This window comes from Pelodiscus sinensis, chromosome 3 (genome assembly GCF_049634645.1).
Source record: "Pelodiscus sinensis isolate JC-2024 chromosome 3, ASM4963464v1, whole genome shotgun sequence".
Lineage (NCBI taxonomy): Eukaryota > Metazoa > Chordata > Testudines > Trionychidae > Pelodiscus > Pelodiscus sinensis.
The window spans coordinates 122,375,126-122,392,381 of record NC_134713.1 but is presented as its reverse complement, the minus strand read 5'-3'; the positions used below and the strand labels follow the sequence as shown (position 1 = coordinate 122,392,381).

The 17,256-nt window shown below is 44.6% G+C and overlaps 1 protein-coding gene across 5 annotated transcripts in view; it reads left to right on the top strand.

Annotated features, from left to right (window-relative positions):
• TRIM67 (tripartite motif containing 67) overlaps positions 1-17,256 on the top strand; it is a 54,096-nt gene that overhangs the window by 19,699 nt on the left and 17,141 nt on the right. For 3 of the 5 annotated variants that reach the window (XM_075924702.1, XM_075924699.1, XM_075924698.1), the window contains exons 6-8: positions 3,825-3,982; positions 8,976-9,114; positions 11,347-11,650. In XM_075924702.1, coding sequence (XP_075780817.1) covers positions 3,825-3,982; positions 8,976-9,114; positions 11,347-11,650 — 601 coding nt within the window. The remainder of the gene's footprint in view (positions 1-3,824; positions 3,983-8,975; positions 9,115-11,346; positions 11,651-17,256) is intronic. The other 2 variants (XM_075924701.1, XM_014573037.2) reach the window with 1 other exon arrangement.

The following is a 17,256-nucleotide window of genomic DNA, read 5'->3' as shown; positions in this document are numbered from 1 at the left end:
AGGTCAATGGGAGGTGAATGTCTGCTCATAAACAAACACTGATGTACTATGTTCGACAAAGCAGAATGAAAATGAAATCAGATTGTAGTAAATTAGCCCTGGTGGGAACTTGTGCATGTATCTTATTGGTGGCCTAAGGATAAGCTTCAGATAAAAAACTAATCTCAGTAAATAAAGATCAGGCAGAGTTTCCTTAACAATGAGAAATACAAACAGTTGCAGATTTACTGCACAGAGATACTGTACTGTAATGATGCTTAATCGTAGGAGTGGCTCTTGGATAGCCTGTTAGCAATAACTTAGCACTGTAAGGGATATGTTGAGGCACTGTAAGACACACCATTTTAAATATTTGATGTCATTTTGATCTAGCCCACATCTCTTTCCTTTTCTCAGTCTTCTTCCCTCCATCATATATTCTGCTTGCCATGGTCTGAAATCCCTATCCTTCTCCATGACTAGCTGAGACTGTTCACCATATTCTCTCTGTTTTCGCTAAAGGTGTGACCAGAGATCTGTTCTTGAATGCTGGAATATTGATGGGATTAGTGTTTGTGGGTATGTCTACACTACCTCCCTAGTTCGAACTAGGGTGGTAATGTAGGCAACCGGAGTTGCAAATGAAGCCCGGGATTTGAATTTCCTGGGCTTCATTTGCATCTCGCCGGGTGCCGCCATTTTTAAATGTCCGCTAGTGCGGACTCCGTGCCGCGTGTAGCCGCGCGGCACGGAGTCCGCACTAGCGGACATTTAAAAATGGCGGCGCCCGGCGAGATGCAAATGAAGCCCGGGAAATTCAAATCCCGGGCTTCATTTGCAACTCCGGTTGCCTACATTACCACCCTAGTTTGAACTAGGGTGGTAGTGTAGACATACCCAGAAAGTTGCAAAATGAAGAATGGATACAAATGCTTAAAATCACTTTTGGTATGTGGTAGGGATGTTGAAATTGGGTAACAGTGTAATTGTTGAAATTTTCATCAGTTACATGGTTACAGCACACCTGCAGAGCTGGCTCCCGAAGAGCTGGTGTGTGCAAGGAGGCAGCTTAAAACTCCGCATTGCTGCCACTGATACAGAGGCAGCAGTATTGGGTAGCAGCTGGGGCCCACCAGAGGCCACTTTCTACCCGGAGAGCTCTAAATATCAACCTGTCTGGTTCTCCTCCCCTAGGAATGTACCTCCCTCCTGCCATCCCTACCCAGCCACCGTGATCACCCCACCCACATCTTCCTGTGGGGACTCCCTCCTATTCCCTCCCCCGCCCCAGCACCTGGCAAGTTTCTCAGTACTCAGGCTCAACAAAAAGAATGAATTGGTATTTGAAAAAATCCAAAGGAGTGGCTTCATCGCTAGTTTTATCTGTTTATTTAAGGACATGGCAGAGTGAAGGCAGGTATCTGAATGTAACCTTGTTCTCTTGCTTGCTGATCACATTGTGTTTCCAGCAAGAGGTGACTCAAGATATTAGCCGGTCAAGCTAGCTGATTGGGGAGGGATAAGAGGGTCTAAAGCTCATTGGATTGCTTTCTTGCTGAATACAATTCCCCTATGGTTTAGCCTGGGGGAAAAGTCATTGTAGTGTACTACACAGGTTGACAAACAGCAAAACAGAGCCTTTGAACATCCAACTCTGTCCGAACAGAGGAAGGAGCTGTGGGATGGGTTGAATTGGGTGTGACTAAGCTTCTAATTTGACATGAGACATCAGTGACACAGTGGTCATCTAGAACCCCAAGGATCTCCTGCCTGCTTCATTTATAGAAGCACAGGGTTACAACAGCATAGCATTTTGCAATGGAAAAAAATGTGTTTAGCTATCTGCTCTGTCTCCCTGCCAGGGCAATACTGTTACAGCATTTTTTCAGTGCTTCCTACAGTATGGATTTCAGTGGCACAAGCAGTGGGTCAGTTCAGTAATTTAACAACAGAGTGTTCTCTTTTCCTCCCCATTTACCTTTTTTTAAAGTGTGTGCTATTGCTCTTAGGTACAGTCCAGTGTGCTGCTCTAAATCATTCATCTCCCTTTCATGTATTTATAGACAGAGAGAACAAGTCCTTCCTTGTTCCCCCTTTGTCACTCTCCTGGAGCAATCTGCTACTGGCTCGTACCAGGAGCACATTGCTCCTTCCACTGAGGTCAGCTAGGGCTGGGGGAGAGAAGCCAAAGCTCTGCCCATTCCTACCTGCTCCCCAGCTCTTTGCCTCAGAAGATATGAGCTCTATACTTTTGAAGTCAAGGTGTCCTGGGCCAGAAGGGTTGGAGAGGAAGGAATGAGACTTGTGTCTCATCTATTTAACAGTACATAGCAAACTAGATAACATTGCTGCTTCTTTAAAGGCTTGTTGGCAACCTGAGTGGTGATGTGATCCTGTGCTCAAAGTCACAACACCCAGAATCTGGTGTGGAACCCACACCCACAGGATCAAAGCTGCCACTGTGATCGGAGTGTGGGGTGGGCTTGCTCTTTAGCCTCCATCCCTCCCTGGGCCTCTCCTCCTCTCCAGCCAGGATTAGGGTTGTGGTGCTAGGGCAGAGATTGCTATTGCTAGCACATGGTGCCCCATTAGCAGTTTAATATAGTATGTCTACTGAATCAGGAGGGTACCACACCCTGCTTGAAAGCCCTCTGCATCTTGTAGGAAGCTGCCAGAACTTTGCAGAACTGAGCCCTAATGATGATGATCAGCCTCATGAGGAAAGACCAAGGCCTCCATGTCACTACATTCCACTAAAGCCCTGGGATTTAAGTGGTGCATAAACCTTGCACTAGTTTTCTGTACAAGGATGTAATTCAGCCTAAATTAGGGTTCTTGTAGACTGATTCCAGTGAAGGGAGAGTGGAAAGATGCTGTGATGCTAGACAAGTGAAGTAAGTTGGTGTAGAGGCATAGACAGACGACATGCATGTTCCCCCTCCCACCTCCCCCACAGAAGCATGGCTGAATGTTCTGCTAAGCTTATTTTTATTTTTGAAATATGAGCATGGTCAATAGTAAAACAATATTGTCCTGGATCAATCAGTACAGGCAGTATCAGCCTCACTTTTATAGTTTTCAAATGGATGAAGCCAACATCAAACTCCTGTAACCTAAAAAAATCACCTTTCTTTACCTGAATACAGCAATTCAGATAAAAGATTCAAATGAAACAATTTTGCTTAATAGTATCTCTACATTTCTCCTGAAACTTTTTTTAACCAAAAAAGTGGGTTTTTGACTAAACAATTTTTTTTGTGAAATTTGCTTTCTGTGAGAACTTTCAATTTTTTGTATTCAAAACCAAAATAACCCTGTACAGAAATATTTCAGTTTTGATAGGCTGCCACAGTACCTCGTGGGTGCTGAAGTTTGGTCGTTTCATGTCTCTAGTCTTCTCTAAGGACTGGGCTTCCTGGCCACACTACAAGTCCTATGATATGTGGTAGTGTGTGACACCCTCCCCCAGTCCCACCATGTACCTCGAAGAGGAAAGACTATTGTGCATCATAAGAGATGTAGTCTGGCAGGGACTCTGACCATCTAAGGAGAATGGAGATCTTGTATCTGAACTACAACTTCCATGAGGTACTTGTGGTAGTACTTAAATATTTGGTATCAGGTAATGAAATGCTTGGCATAGACTTTTTGGTGAAAACCTGAAGTTTCCCATGTGGAAAACATATTTTTCTGGCCTGCTCTATCTGCAAGTAACTTTGGCTACCTTGTGGGATGGGGGGGTAAGAGAGGGGGATTAATAGGGAGGTCAGTGAAGTGGTGGATCATCATATTGCTGACAACAGAGTCTAATGGGTGAGGACAGAATTACACTAATCTATACCCAGTTCCCATTACAGTGCCACCAGTCCCATTACTACAGCTGGAGAAGTGTTGTACCCGAAACAACAGTGTGACGCTGGCCTGGAGGATGCCACCTTTTACCCACAATCCAGTGGAAGGTTATATCTTGGAGCTTGATGATGGAGATGGCGGTCAATTCCGAGTGAGTGTTTGTATTATTGTTAAAACTTGCCAAGGACATGGATGTAGGAGGGTAGATTATCTAATTCATTCCTGCTTCTGCAGTGAAATGGGACCAGAAAGCTGCTGGGTCATTCCAGATGAGAATTCCCTTACATGGAGGTTAACTAGTATAATCAGTGTCTGTGCTACCCTCCTGCAGACTTTGGCTCAAAGGGGGATTATGAGGATGGAAGGTGGAATTTCAGGGCATTACTACAGCTGGCTGGTTGCCCCTGGCAGGATATATTCAACATGAATGAACTAGAGAACCCTCAAGTTTGCTCTAATTTGTGGTGGGATTGAAGCCATTGTATAAATGGCTCAGGAAATGGGAGATTCCTTTGCGGGCTTCATTGTTTGTTGCACCCAGCAAGCAATAAACCCAGGTCAAGACATGCAATCGTGGAATAATTCTATTTCCAGTTTTCTGGGTAAATTTGGTTCTCAAAATCCTGGCTATGATCATGGCAGAGGGCAAATGGCTAAAGCTCCACTCGGACAAGACTGAAGTGGTGATGGTGCACTGGGGAAAGCAGCAGTAAATGGCAGAGATTGGATGAGTCTCCCTGAAGGAATATGTCTTTTGTTAGTTTCTAATTTTATGCCATATAGGGCTGATTCTAGAACCCCCATTTCTGCTTGACAGTCATAAATTGGAATAAATTGCCAAGGGAGGTGGTGGAATCTCCCTCTCTGGAGATATTTAAGAACAGGTTAGATAGACCTCTGTCAGGGATGGTGTAGACGGAGCTTGGTCCTGCCTTGAGGGCGGGGGGCTGGACTCGATGACCTCTTGAGGTCCCTTCCAGTCCTATGATTCTATGATTCATATTACAGGAATGACCCAACTAACTTTATAACATCTGCATCTGGTTTGGAGGCTGCAGTCTTTCCTCTGCAATATGGACCCATGTGACCATTATCTGGGCTTTTGTTATTAGCTAAAGGTTAGGACAGTTGCAGTGCATTCTACCGGGGGCTGCACCTTAAAACCATTTAGGGTGTGTCTAGACTACATGCCTCCTTCGACGGAGGCATGTAGATTAGCCAGATCGGAAGAGGGAAATGAAGCCGCGATTAAAATAATCGCGGCTTCATTTAAATTTAAATGGCTGCCCCGATCTGCCGATCAGCTGTTTGTCGGCAGATCGGGGGAGTCTGGACGCGATGCCCCGACAAAGAAGCCTTTCTTCATCGACACAGGTAAGCCTCGTGAAACCAGGCTTACCTGTGTCGATGAAGAAAGGCTTCTTTGTCGGGGCATCGCGTCCAGACTCCCCCGATCTGCCGACAAACAGCTGATCGGCAGATCGGGGCAGCCATTTAAATTTAAATGAAGCCGCGATTATTTTAATCGCGGCTTCATTTCCCTCTTCCGATCTGGCTAATCTACATGCCTCCGTCGAAGGAGGCATGTAGTCTAGACACACCCTTAGAGACTAAAGCCGGTGCAGAACATAGCAAATCGCTGGCTGAGTGGGTCATTGTGCTGGGAGCGCATGACACTGGTGCTCTGGGATCTACACTGGCTCCCCATTGGTCTCTGGGTAGAGTTTAGCTCAGGGATGGGCAACATTTTTTGAATTGGCCCTGGGCCAGGCTGGAAGGGGCGGGGCCAGAATGCTTCTGGGCTTCCCCACCCCCAGACCATAATTGGCCTGGGGGTGGAGGAGCCCCTTTGCCCCCATTTCCCACTAGGTACCCATGCCCCTGGCAAGGCGGGAAGAGGCTTCACACGCTCCCCCGCCCCCAGGCTCTGATTGGCCTGGGGGCAGGGGAAGCCTCCTCCCGCCCTGCAAGCAGCGCGTGGCACTTTGAAGTGCTGCACACTCCTCGCAGGACCGGGAACAGGATGAAGGAAGCTTCACGCAGCTCCTCTGTCCCCAGGCCCTGATTGGCCTGGGGGTGGAGGGAGTGTACGAAGCCTCCTCCCACACTGCAAGGAGCACACGGCACTTCAAAGTGCCACACGCTGCTTGCAGGGTGGGAGGAGACATAAAGCGCTCACCTGCTCCCAAGCCCTGACTGGCCTGGGGGCGGAGGAGCTGCATGAAGCTTCCTTCATCCTGTCCCGGTCCTGCTTCGGCCGGACTGGTCAGGGCCCACCTCACTGTGGCATGGGCAGAGTGTTGCTCCCTGTGCCCATTGCACTGTGCTGTGGGCAGGGGGCTGCTGTGGCTAAGCTGGGTGCTGTTTAACCAGTTATCTATTTACATCTCTAGTCAGTACAGCAATTACTTATGCCCAAAGTAGGGACACATACTGATCTATCTTTCTGATAAATTTTATGAATCCCAAAATTTCAAGGTCATGAATTTAGACTATACCATGAGAGATCCCAATTTCTGAGATGCCTCTAAACGGGTAATTTTGCCTACACTACTATGATACACATGCAGTTTGCTTTAGCTGTTTTAAAACAAAGGGCCTGCTTCTCAGGACATGCCATTCAAATAAAAATAAGCCTACATTTTGTATGTCATATTTGATATCTAAATAAATACCAACTAGATTTCCCCCAAGACTTTATCAGCATCTGGTCTGTGGATTATAAAAAAAGGCTTTAGTGAATATCACTGCTAAGTGCCTTAATTTGAACAGTCACACTCAATAAACAAGAAAGCCAGAATTATCCAAAAATCACAATTTAACTGACACAAAATGTATTTTATGATATGGAGTTAGATGAAACCACTTGACGATAACGTTTATGTCTCTGATCAAAAGACTGGAGAAGTCAAGGCCTTAGACTCTTTATTGTGCTACTGAAAGCACAAGTAATCCCTTCTCTATTCAGCAGTGGTCTTAAATGTATACTTAAGGCTCACTGACTTCAGTGGGAACTATTCAAGTTCTTAAGTGCTTTACAAAATTGGGACATAAGTTCTGTGCTGAATCTGGGCCTTATGCTCTGTGTTAGGGGATTGGCTACTGTCAATCTTAGTATTTCACAGAATCCTAGACATTGGATGTGGAAACTTGCAGAAGTCTCATATTCCATCATCCTGCTTATTTCTAGAGCCATTTGTTTTTTTTTCTTTTTGCAAATGTGAAATAACACAAAATAAAACCAAAAAGATTGTGTAAAAAGCTATAAAATAAGAAACTCATCCTGCAGTTGGTGTCCCCTATCCCATGAGTCTGGCTCCCCACTCCATGTGTAACAACCTGGCCTACAGGATCACGGTGCTGCTCAGGTTTGGCCCCATCCACTCCTCCATCATCATGATGGGGATGCTGTCAAGCCAAGCTTGAGCCATGCTGTGACCCCATGGGCCAAGTCACAGCACCCAGAGCGGGGAGCTGGGAGCCAGGCCCAGCTCCAGCCCCATGAAACTGGGGAGTAAGTGAGACAGGCTCACTATCCATTACCATAGGGCAGGACCCCACTCCACCCTAGAGCTTCCACTTTCCCTCGGGCAGAATGACATGAAATAACAGAAAAATTCCCAATTTTTTTTTTTGTAAAGTAAAGAATTTCACAGCACCTCCACGGGCTGGATCCAGCCCGCCAAACCGGTGGATCCGGTCTTTGGCCACTGCTGCTCTCTCACTCCCAAGCAAATTGAGACCTGGGAAGGGGGGAACATGCAAAGTCTCCTTACCCCACCAGGGGCACACAGCACCAGAGGGAATTGCAGGCTGTTTTAAAAGAGCCAGTGGATCTCTCTAGCCGCCGCACGCCCCTTCCAGGGTGGGAAAAGGGGGCAAGAGACTTCGCATGCTCCCCCCAGGCCCTGATTGACTTGGGGGCAGGGTAAATGCTCAAAGTCTCCTCCCGCTGCAGCATCTAGAGGGAACTGCCAGCTGGCGATTCTCTATAGGGCTGTCTCTACACTGGGCCACTTATTCCGGAAAATCAGCCGCTTTTACGGAATAAGCTGTGAGCTGTCTACACTGGCCCTTGAATTTCCGGAAAAGCAACGATGCTCTACTGTACAAAATCAGCCGCTATTCCGGAAAAACTATTCTGCTCCCACTTGGGCATAAGTTCTTATTCCGGAACACTGTTCCGGAAAAGGGCCAGTGTAGACAGCCCAGTAGTCTTTTCCGGAAAAAAGCCCCGATCGCGAAAATGGCGATCGGGGCTCTTTTCCGGAAAAGCGCATCTACATTGGCCACAGACGCTTTTCTGGAAAAAGGGCTTTTCCGGAAAAGCAGCCTGCCAATGTAGATGCTCCTTTTCTGGAAAAACTGAAAACGGAATAGTATTCCGTTTTTAGCATTTCCGGAAATTCATGCCAGTGTAGACACAGCCTAGGTGTGGGGGTGGGGGGCAAAAACTTCACACGCTCCCCCACCTCCAGGCTAATTAGAATCTGTGGGTAGGGGAGCACAGGAAATGTACGAAGTGGCCCCCTTTTAAAAATTATTGCTCACCCTTGCTATAGACTCTTCCATTGCCTGAGAGATCTCACTTATATTTTGCCTAGATTTTCTATTTCATGATTTCATCCCATTGCTCCTGGCCATCCTCTTTGTGCCCCAAATGATAACTCATCCTGCTTGGGGATTGCACTAGTAAGATCCTTGCAGCCATTTATCACATTCCTTCCACCCTCTTAGTTGTTGTGGATACATACAAAGTTCTTTATATCTTCAGAAATCAACCTCCTCAGACCCTATATTTATGGTTTCGATCTAAGTTCCAAAACTACATAGCTGTATATTAACAGGACCCAGAGAAGGACTGAGACAGCCCTATTGGAAAAACAAAACGATACATTTTAGACTTCCCTTTTTAATCTTTGTCTCTCTCTTGCTGCCTCCACCTACTACCTAATCTTTCTTGAACTCTCTTCTCCGCGTTGAGTCTCGTTGGATGTGAGTATCCTTGTTACAATCCTGTAAATTCTAAATCCCCCTATACACTGAGCAATATTTACTCAGCGTTTATGTTTAAAAGTCTGACTATGAGACCTTCAATTTGGAAGAAGGTGGTGAGTTATGTCCCTTTCTTTTTGAATGCTCAGGAAGTGTATGTTGGCAAGGAGACCCTATGTACAATTGATGGCCTTCATTTCAACAGTACCTACAATGCAAGAGTCAAAGCTTTTAATTCTTCAGGAGTTGGCCCTTACAGCAAGACAGTTGTTTTACAGACGTCTGATGGTGAGTTTGTTTTATATCATTAAAAAATCGAGCGCTCTGGTTCCTAGCAGCCAGATGTTCACATTCCATGACATCCACCAATATACTTGGTGTTATGAGTTTTGATCACCTTCACAAAGGGGCCAGGGTGGATCGAGTGCAGACTGAGCTTCCCTCTCAGTCCTGTGACTGCAGGTCAGGATTGATGTATGCTAGTGGCACAGTATGGGGATGCCCCCACTCATTGCTGCTCCTTCTGTGGAAGAATAGAAGCTATCAGAATTGCTTTAGAAGACCTTGGCCTCGGTGAATGTACATGTGATTTCTCTGTGCACACTTTCCAGCAGTAGTCTGTGTGTGCAGTTGTGGAGTCTGGCTATGAGCCGGTCTTAGGGGCGGTCGCTTGGGGCCACCATTTTCAAGGGGCTGCCAACAGAGCCCGTCTTAGGGGTAGGCCGCAACCACATTTTGGCCCATCTTCCCAAATCCTCCCTCCAGGTTTCCCTGGTTACTCCCTGACTCCCTGCCCCCCCCCCTTTTTTTGGCTTGACAAATTTTTGTTCGGTATCACCCTATGTGGGTGAGCCAGACGGTCGCCCGGGGCCACCAATTGGTTAGGATCAGCCCTGAGTCTGACACTTGCATATAGTCTTAGAATCTGTTGGATACATGCACCGGATTTAATGTTGGAAAAGTACTTGTGCAGCTGTCGCTGCATGTAGTTGGCAGCTATGTTGTTCCCGCACTGAAAATCCATCCTGCAGTCTCTGAGGCTGTCTGTCCCATCCTTTCCCCATCCCAAATACTCAGAAATGATAAAAGAAAAAACAAAATCCAGCTCTTTAGACTTTTGGCATGTGCTATTTATTGACAGCTCTCCACGTTTCAAAATCTACATGTGCATTTGCCTGTCGAGGCTTTGGGTTTAATTAAAATAATTGTGTTTGATCTAGAGTTCATAGTCATTTATACCACTATGTGCCACTCTATGTCTCTCTGTGTGTCTCTGATGTTTCTGTGTTTTCTTCACTGCTGATACTAATTTCAGAAGAGGGCTTGATAAGAGCTGGGTGGTAATTCATGCAGTGTTCCCATGTAATTACACTTGACATCCATATGGGCACCACAAGAAGTTCATCTGGATTAATAATGCTGTAGTAAATACTATAAATGCTCTGTATTTATAGAGTGTTAAGATATTTAGATGTAAAGATTTTTTTTAAAAGAAGCCAATGACACCCAGTTATAATGAACTTGCCCACCACATGAAATAGTATTTCCAGTAGAGACAGGCCTGAACCAAATCCCATATCGGAATAGCCCCAGACTTCAGAGAAGTCCATAACCAAGTTGGTCGTCTTCCTTATTTGTGCAGCACCAGTGATTTGCTCTATAACATACAGACCCAAACAGAGACATTCACTGCCACAGGAAGCTTACACCCTAAAAGGCAGGTCCAGATAGGAGAAATTATATTGGCTGGCTTACAGTTACGTGCATTTTTACCCAAAGAGATTGAAAATGCCTTGCAAATTTTACTAATTATGCAAATTGCATAAATGGTTCTTACGTTTCTCCAAACTGAAATGCAGTTGCCTATGAAATGAAACAGTGCACAGTGCAGTAGTCTAGAACCAGTGTCGGCAACCTTTCAGAAGTGACGTGCCAAGATTTAACTTTCCTCATCCCCCTCAGGGCAAGCCCTGCCCCTTCCCATCCTGCCCCTGTATCCTTCTTCACTCCCCTCCTGCTCTGATATCCCTGTGCCCCCAATGCACACACAAGTAGGGCAGCAGCACTGGGACTCGCAGCGCTGGGGCAAGGAGGGGGGGGCGGGGGAGGGCACAGTCACTTCCATGCCTGGATCAGCCCTTTGCCCGGGGCTCATCCCTTATCTGCAGGCTGTAGCTCTGGGCCCCAGACCAGCCAGCATGTGACCAGCCCCGCCCCTGTAGTGGGGGTAGGAGGGTGCTTAAACCCTTAGTTCCTGGGGGCTGCATGCCCCAGGGATGCAGAGCTCAGTGCAGGGTCATGCCGCCCACTCTGCTTGCTGTGCATGCCACAAAAAATCATCTAGCGCACAAGATGCCATACATTGCCAACCCCTGGTTTAGAATAACATGGGAAGAATATCTCCTCCACTTAAAAGTATGGTGAGAATTTAGAAGGGCAGAAACTGATATGAAATAGAGCAAAATTATGTTTTATTGTATCCTTTCCTACTATTAAGTTGCCTTTATTCTTTCTGCACAGTGGCCTGGTTCACCTTCGACCCCTCTTCGGCCCATCGGGACATAGTCCTGTCAAATGACAACCAGACTGCCACCTGTAGTAGTTACGATGATCGTGTTGTTCTGGGCACGGCAGCCTTCTCCAAGGGAGTACATTACTGGGAATTGCATGTGGATCGTTATGATAACCATCCAGATCCGGCTTTTGGAATAGCTAGAATTAACGTGGTCAAGGACATGATGCTAGGGAAGGACGACAAGGCATGGGCTATGTATGTTGATAACAACCGCAGCTGGTTCATGCATTGCAATTCTCATACAAGTCGGTAAGCTCCGATTATGGACTTTTCTTGTGGCTTGATTTTTTTTCATTTTAAGGAGAGTACATTTTAAAAAGAGTCTGCATTCCTTTTCACGGAAGCAGTGGGGGATGGCAATTTCATTCTATTCACCAGGGTTCTTTGTGATCACAGGGCAGTACAAGAAACCCTAGCCCAAATTACTGTTTGTTCATCATGAAGATGTTTACTGGCAGTCCTGAAAGCTGATTAAAGCTAGTATTAGGCAATGCCCAGGGGTGATTTGAGGGCAAGGACAGAGGAGCGTATGCTGCACACTGATGAACAGTGACCAGATTGCCTTGTTAAATAGAGATATTGACAGGCTTTGCAAAGAATCCCATTCTGTCTTCTTCATCTAGGGGATTAATGATAGCAATGGGAGGTTGCTAGAAGTGGAAGCACAAAGCGAAAAAAATTGGGGGAAGGTCCTTATCTGGGATTTGCACAGTTGGGGGCTGAAGTTAGGTTAAGGCTCAAATACCTGACTCCACTTCCTATCACTGTGAAGATCTGTATTTATGTATTCCACATCCTGGTTTTATCAGGAGCATTGTCCCAACATCAGCCAGTTTGTAACAGCCAATATCAAAATACTACAGTTCCTGGAAATATGTGCCTTCTGAAATGGGAGCTTGGTTGCGAGGTATACTGTGCAGTTGAAATAGGGGTTGTTATCAGAAGTGCAGGTAACCAAATAAGAATAATTAAGACTTACACTTGAAGTCAACAGAGATTCATGGGGGTTGAATTTTGGTCCAGGAGTATCAGATAACTCAGAAGTGCTATGACAGTTCATGTATGTTGTGTTAGCCAAAACTGAAGACACTACTCAGTCATGACTCCCAAGAAATATTTCTGCATTGCGTGATCAAGGCTCACCATTCATGTCATGATGTTTAGTTTGACTGAATTGCTGAATGACACTGTTTTTCCTAGAAGCATGGAATCAAAGGAGTGGCTTTGAATCAGGCCCTAAGCCAATAATAGAATAAAATAACAAAAAACGTGTTAAATATATTAAAATATATTTGTCCTTGTAATGCCTTGATTGGATTAATGGCAAAAGTAATTGTAATCAGTACAAAAATTACTAGTGCTTCATGAAATAGCTGATACTTTTTGAAAAAAGGCTGGCAAATAGTCTGTGTGATAGTATCCTAGAAACCTATTTCATGGATTCAGTCCTTGGAGTGTTGTTACAAGCCAGCACTCTGTGTTGCTTGGCAGCTCAAGAGCTTAGTAAAACCTTTCTTTACACAGATAACAAATAATGGACATGTTTTGGCTTTCTGATTGCTCTGCCAAAATGAGAGAAAAAAACGCAGCTTCCATGGATGCTGAATTGCCAGCTGTTACAGGAATATCTTAAAAAGGGACAGACCAATAGAATATTCACTAGAGTGCAGCACAACTGTGGAGTGCATATTTTTTTCATGAACTCACATGCACTTTAACAGTATTAGTGCTGAGCATTATATTTTTAACTGTGGCAACCAAGTAGGTCAGTTTGTTAACCCACTAGATTCAATAGTTTTTTAAAAACAGCTAAATCTGCTTAACTATCACTCCCCAATGAAAATAGAAATATACTGAGCTATCATATATTTCATAAATATGTTAAAAACTGAGGTTTTCAGATACTATGGTAATTGAGCCATTATAATTAAAGATATGTAGATACCAATTGTTTCCGTTTTCACAGATTTTATAGGAAGGTATTAGACTGTTAGATAAATGAGTGAGTATGAAAATAGTTAAAAGTCCTAATTATGGAATTTGCTAAATTCCTCTAGAAATAGATAGCACCATCCACTCACATTGACTCAGCATCTTGCATTACTAGGGCCCAGAACAACGAGAAAAAAAATGGAAGATAGCTGATTCATTTTCAGTAGCTGTAGCAGAGCAGGGAATCAGCTTTTCATAAACCAAAGGAAGCACACAAAAAAGGGGCATGAAAAATTTAGGCAAGCAAATATCAATTCATATTTGTTAATTACTGGGAGTAAGTACACAGAGGCACCTGGTGTGCCACATGCCTGTTGTGTAGAGCAGCTGGAGTTCATTGCAATGGAGCTGTCCTCCCCACTCCACCCCGGCAAGATTACCAAATAGAGGAATGTCTAGATTGCAATGCATATAAAATGCCAACCCTTTATATCAAATTGCAAAGAAGAAAAACTAAAATGAGTTTGTGGAGCACCATAAAAATAAATAACCATCAGAAGGGAAAAGTCTCATTTTGAGAACTTGGGACACAGTCCACTGAAATCCATAGGAATCCCTACATTGATTTAAGTGGGCTTTTCTCAGGCTGTTGAAGAAGCCAAATAGGTCTGAAAAGAATCACTCTTCCCATTAGAAATCAGAAAATATTCACATTATAATAGGGTAGGTTTATAAGACACATCTCCACTTCATTGTTAAATCAATTGTTACAGTAAGCTTTTGCTTATTGGATAGTCGACACTGGTCGACTAGTCGCTCCTCCCTCCCTTGCTGCCTCTATCAGAAAGAGGCAGCAAGGTGGGGGGAGGGGAGGAGAGGAGAGAACGTGCTGTGGAGATCTGGCTTAAAAGCCAGTTCCTCCCAGCTCTGGCTCCGTGGGAGGGGACAAGGGTGCAGTGGTGGCCTTCCATCTTTGAAATGTACAAGAGTCCCCGCTGACCTGGGCTCCATGTGGTGTTTCAGTCTTTGAAATGTGCAAGAGCTCCTGCTGGCCCCAGGCTCCATGTAGCATTTCTGTCTTTGAAATGCACAAGATTATTGGGGCTCTTGTATATTTCAAAGGTGGAACGCTGCATGACACTTCCACCTTTGAAATGTAGCAACAGCTGGGGTGGGCTCTTGCTATGTTTCAAAGTTGAAGTGCCCTTATTGACTAATTGAATAGTCGTGGAAATTCCATTGACTATTTGATTAGTTGATTAATCCAATTTTAACATCCCTAGTGTAGATGCTCCCAATTTCGAAATAAGATATTTCAAAATGAGCTACGCAATTGACGTAGCTTAATTTGCATAGCTTATTTTGAGTTAAACGCTGCTGTGTAGACGCACTCCAGTGGCAGACTCCAATTAGAGACAACAGCATTATTCATGGAGGGCCGATTCCTCCATCTTTACTCAGAAGTAGTAGTGCCTTCTGGGGTTATTCATAGAGTAAGGTAATACTCAGTGGTCTTAAGCCTGCAAACACTCATATGTACATTTTAGCTGATACACGTGAACAAATAAACCAACAGGAACAGAGTCAATGTGAGTAAGGGTGGCAGAATTGGGACTTAAATGGAAATGATGAAAAATTGGTGCATATCTCTACAAAGGAAGATTCTCATCCAATAAATATTTATTTAATTGCCTAAAGAAGTGTAACAAATTGCTACTGTTTCTGTTTAAATAGTCAAGCAGATTAAGACACTAAGTGGCTTCATGTATAATTTAACATGATTATCACTGATATATTTAAAATTAGTATGGAGTTATAAAAAGGAATTACATTAGAACTGTTAGCTGGTCTTCTTGAAAATTAGATCAACCTCGTTAGTTTGTATGTGAAAGCTGCTTAACAAGAAACATTTTGGCTGGGGCTGCTTTAATGAAAAGGCATGGTAGTTCTGCCATATGTGTTATTTAAAGCCATAATTACATGAGTTCAGAGTCTGTTTTGCCAACCGGTTTCTATTTTATATCGAAAGCATTCAATCAGAAAAAAACCTCCGAAGTGTTAAAGCTGCAAAATAAAGCACTCAGAAATCAGGATATGCCTTGGTAAAATGTGTGCATGCAGCTTTTACTTTCCCACCTTGCCCCATCATTTCAGTGTCTGTGAGATTGGTCCTAAAAGCAGTGGACCACTAAGAGATGTGTAGCTTAATGAAAGGGATGATCTGCACTGAGACCTTTTGCCTTTGAAGTATTTTCCTCTCCCCTGCAGCCCCCAGCCATTGTGGTAGAGAATCTTCTCTCTGCATTTTGCCTCTGTAACAAACCCAGATAAATTGTTCCAAATTGTTCTGTCAATGCTGACAGAAGAGCATTAGTAACTCACCTGCTCAAAACTTGTGGTTTGGTGGGTGAATGTTGCTGGAGTGTGGCTATCCCTCCAACTTTGCCTCTTCCCATAGGATAGACCATTATCCCATGAAAGGGTTTTAGTTCAGTTGAAGGATGGGGGAACATTACTACAGAGGCAGCACTATGCATGTCCAGCCTGCAAGCAGAGATGTGCTGGGCTTTCAGACATTTGCTTAGCCTGTGGAGGTGTAGGGACCTGTGACTCTGGATACATCTACGCTGCATGGCTATTTCGGGATACTGGAGGTATCCCGAAATAGCTACCCCGCGTCTACACAAGTCGCCCATTATTTTGAAATATTTTTCAAAATAATGGGCATGCTATTTTCCCATTCCAGTAAGCCTCGTTGCACGAGGGATAAGGGATGGCTCAAAATAGCACGTTATTTTGAAATTTGGCATTGTGTAGATGCGCCAAATTTCAAAATAAGCCGTTTCGAAATAAGATATGCAATTTGTATAATGCAAATTGTGTTTCTTGTCTTGAATTTAGGGTGCTGTGTAGTCGCACCCTCTGTCTCATGCTTTGGCACAAGGGTTTTCAACCTTTCCCCCCCCCCCCCCCCCCCCCGAGGCCACCCCAACATGCCATAAAAACTCCATGGCCCACCTGTGCCACAAGAACTCTTTTCTGCACTTAAAAGCCAGGAGCAATGTTAGTGGGTAGCCAGCAGGGCAACTGCCTGGACCCCCATGCCTTAGGGGGGCCCTGTGAAGTTAAAGTTGCTCAGGCTTCAGCAGGATGTTGGGACTGAGAGCCTCGGGCTATAGAACCATGCGATGGAGGTTTGGCTTTTAGCCTTGTGCCTCAGTGAGTCTAACACTAGCTTTGGTTGGTAGACCCCCTGAAACCTACATGTGGCCTCCCAAAGGCTTCAGAGCCCTAATTGAGAACCACTGGTTTAGCACACAATTCATTAGCCTCAGAGAATTAACTTCTTATATAGGCAAGAGCATAATACCCTCAAAAAGGGTTTCTAGCCCACCTGGTAAGAGAAAATCTTGAAAACAAGATACCAAATGACAATTACAAGGCAAATAAAAAGAATCCTACAGTTATTATCTTGGGTTTTTTTTTAAACTAATCAGCTGGAGGAGGGGAGCAACTCATGAGTTTGGAATGGAATACTGGTATTGTCTAAAGATATTTGATTGGGGAAGAATCTGCCATGTCCAGATTATCTGCTCAATAAAGGATAAAAACCTATTTCTGTTGAAGTCCGCAGGAAAGGGAGAGCTGGTTGAGCCATTGAGTGGTCTAATCTCATCATTTCCCACCTGTGGTCTGCAAAGTCCCGGAAGTCCACATGCTGAGTCTAAGGGAGTCTGTGAGAGATTGTCATTGCCATAGAACAATGGTTTTCAACCTGTGATCTGAAAAAGCGATGAGGAGTCCTGTGGCACCTTATAGACTAACTTCAGTTAGTCTATAAGGTGCCACAGGACTCCTCGTCGCTTTTGCAGATTCAGACTAACACGGCTACCCCTCTGAAACCTGTGATCTGTGGACTGGTT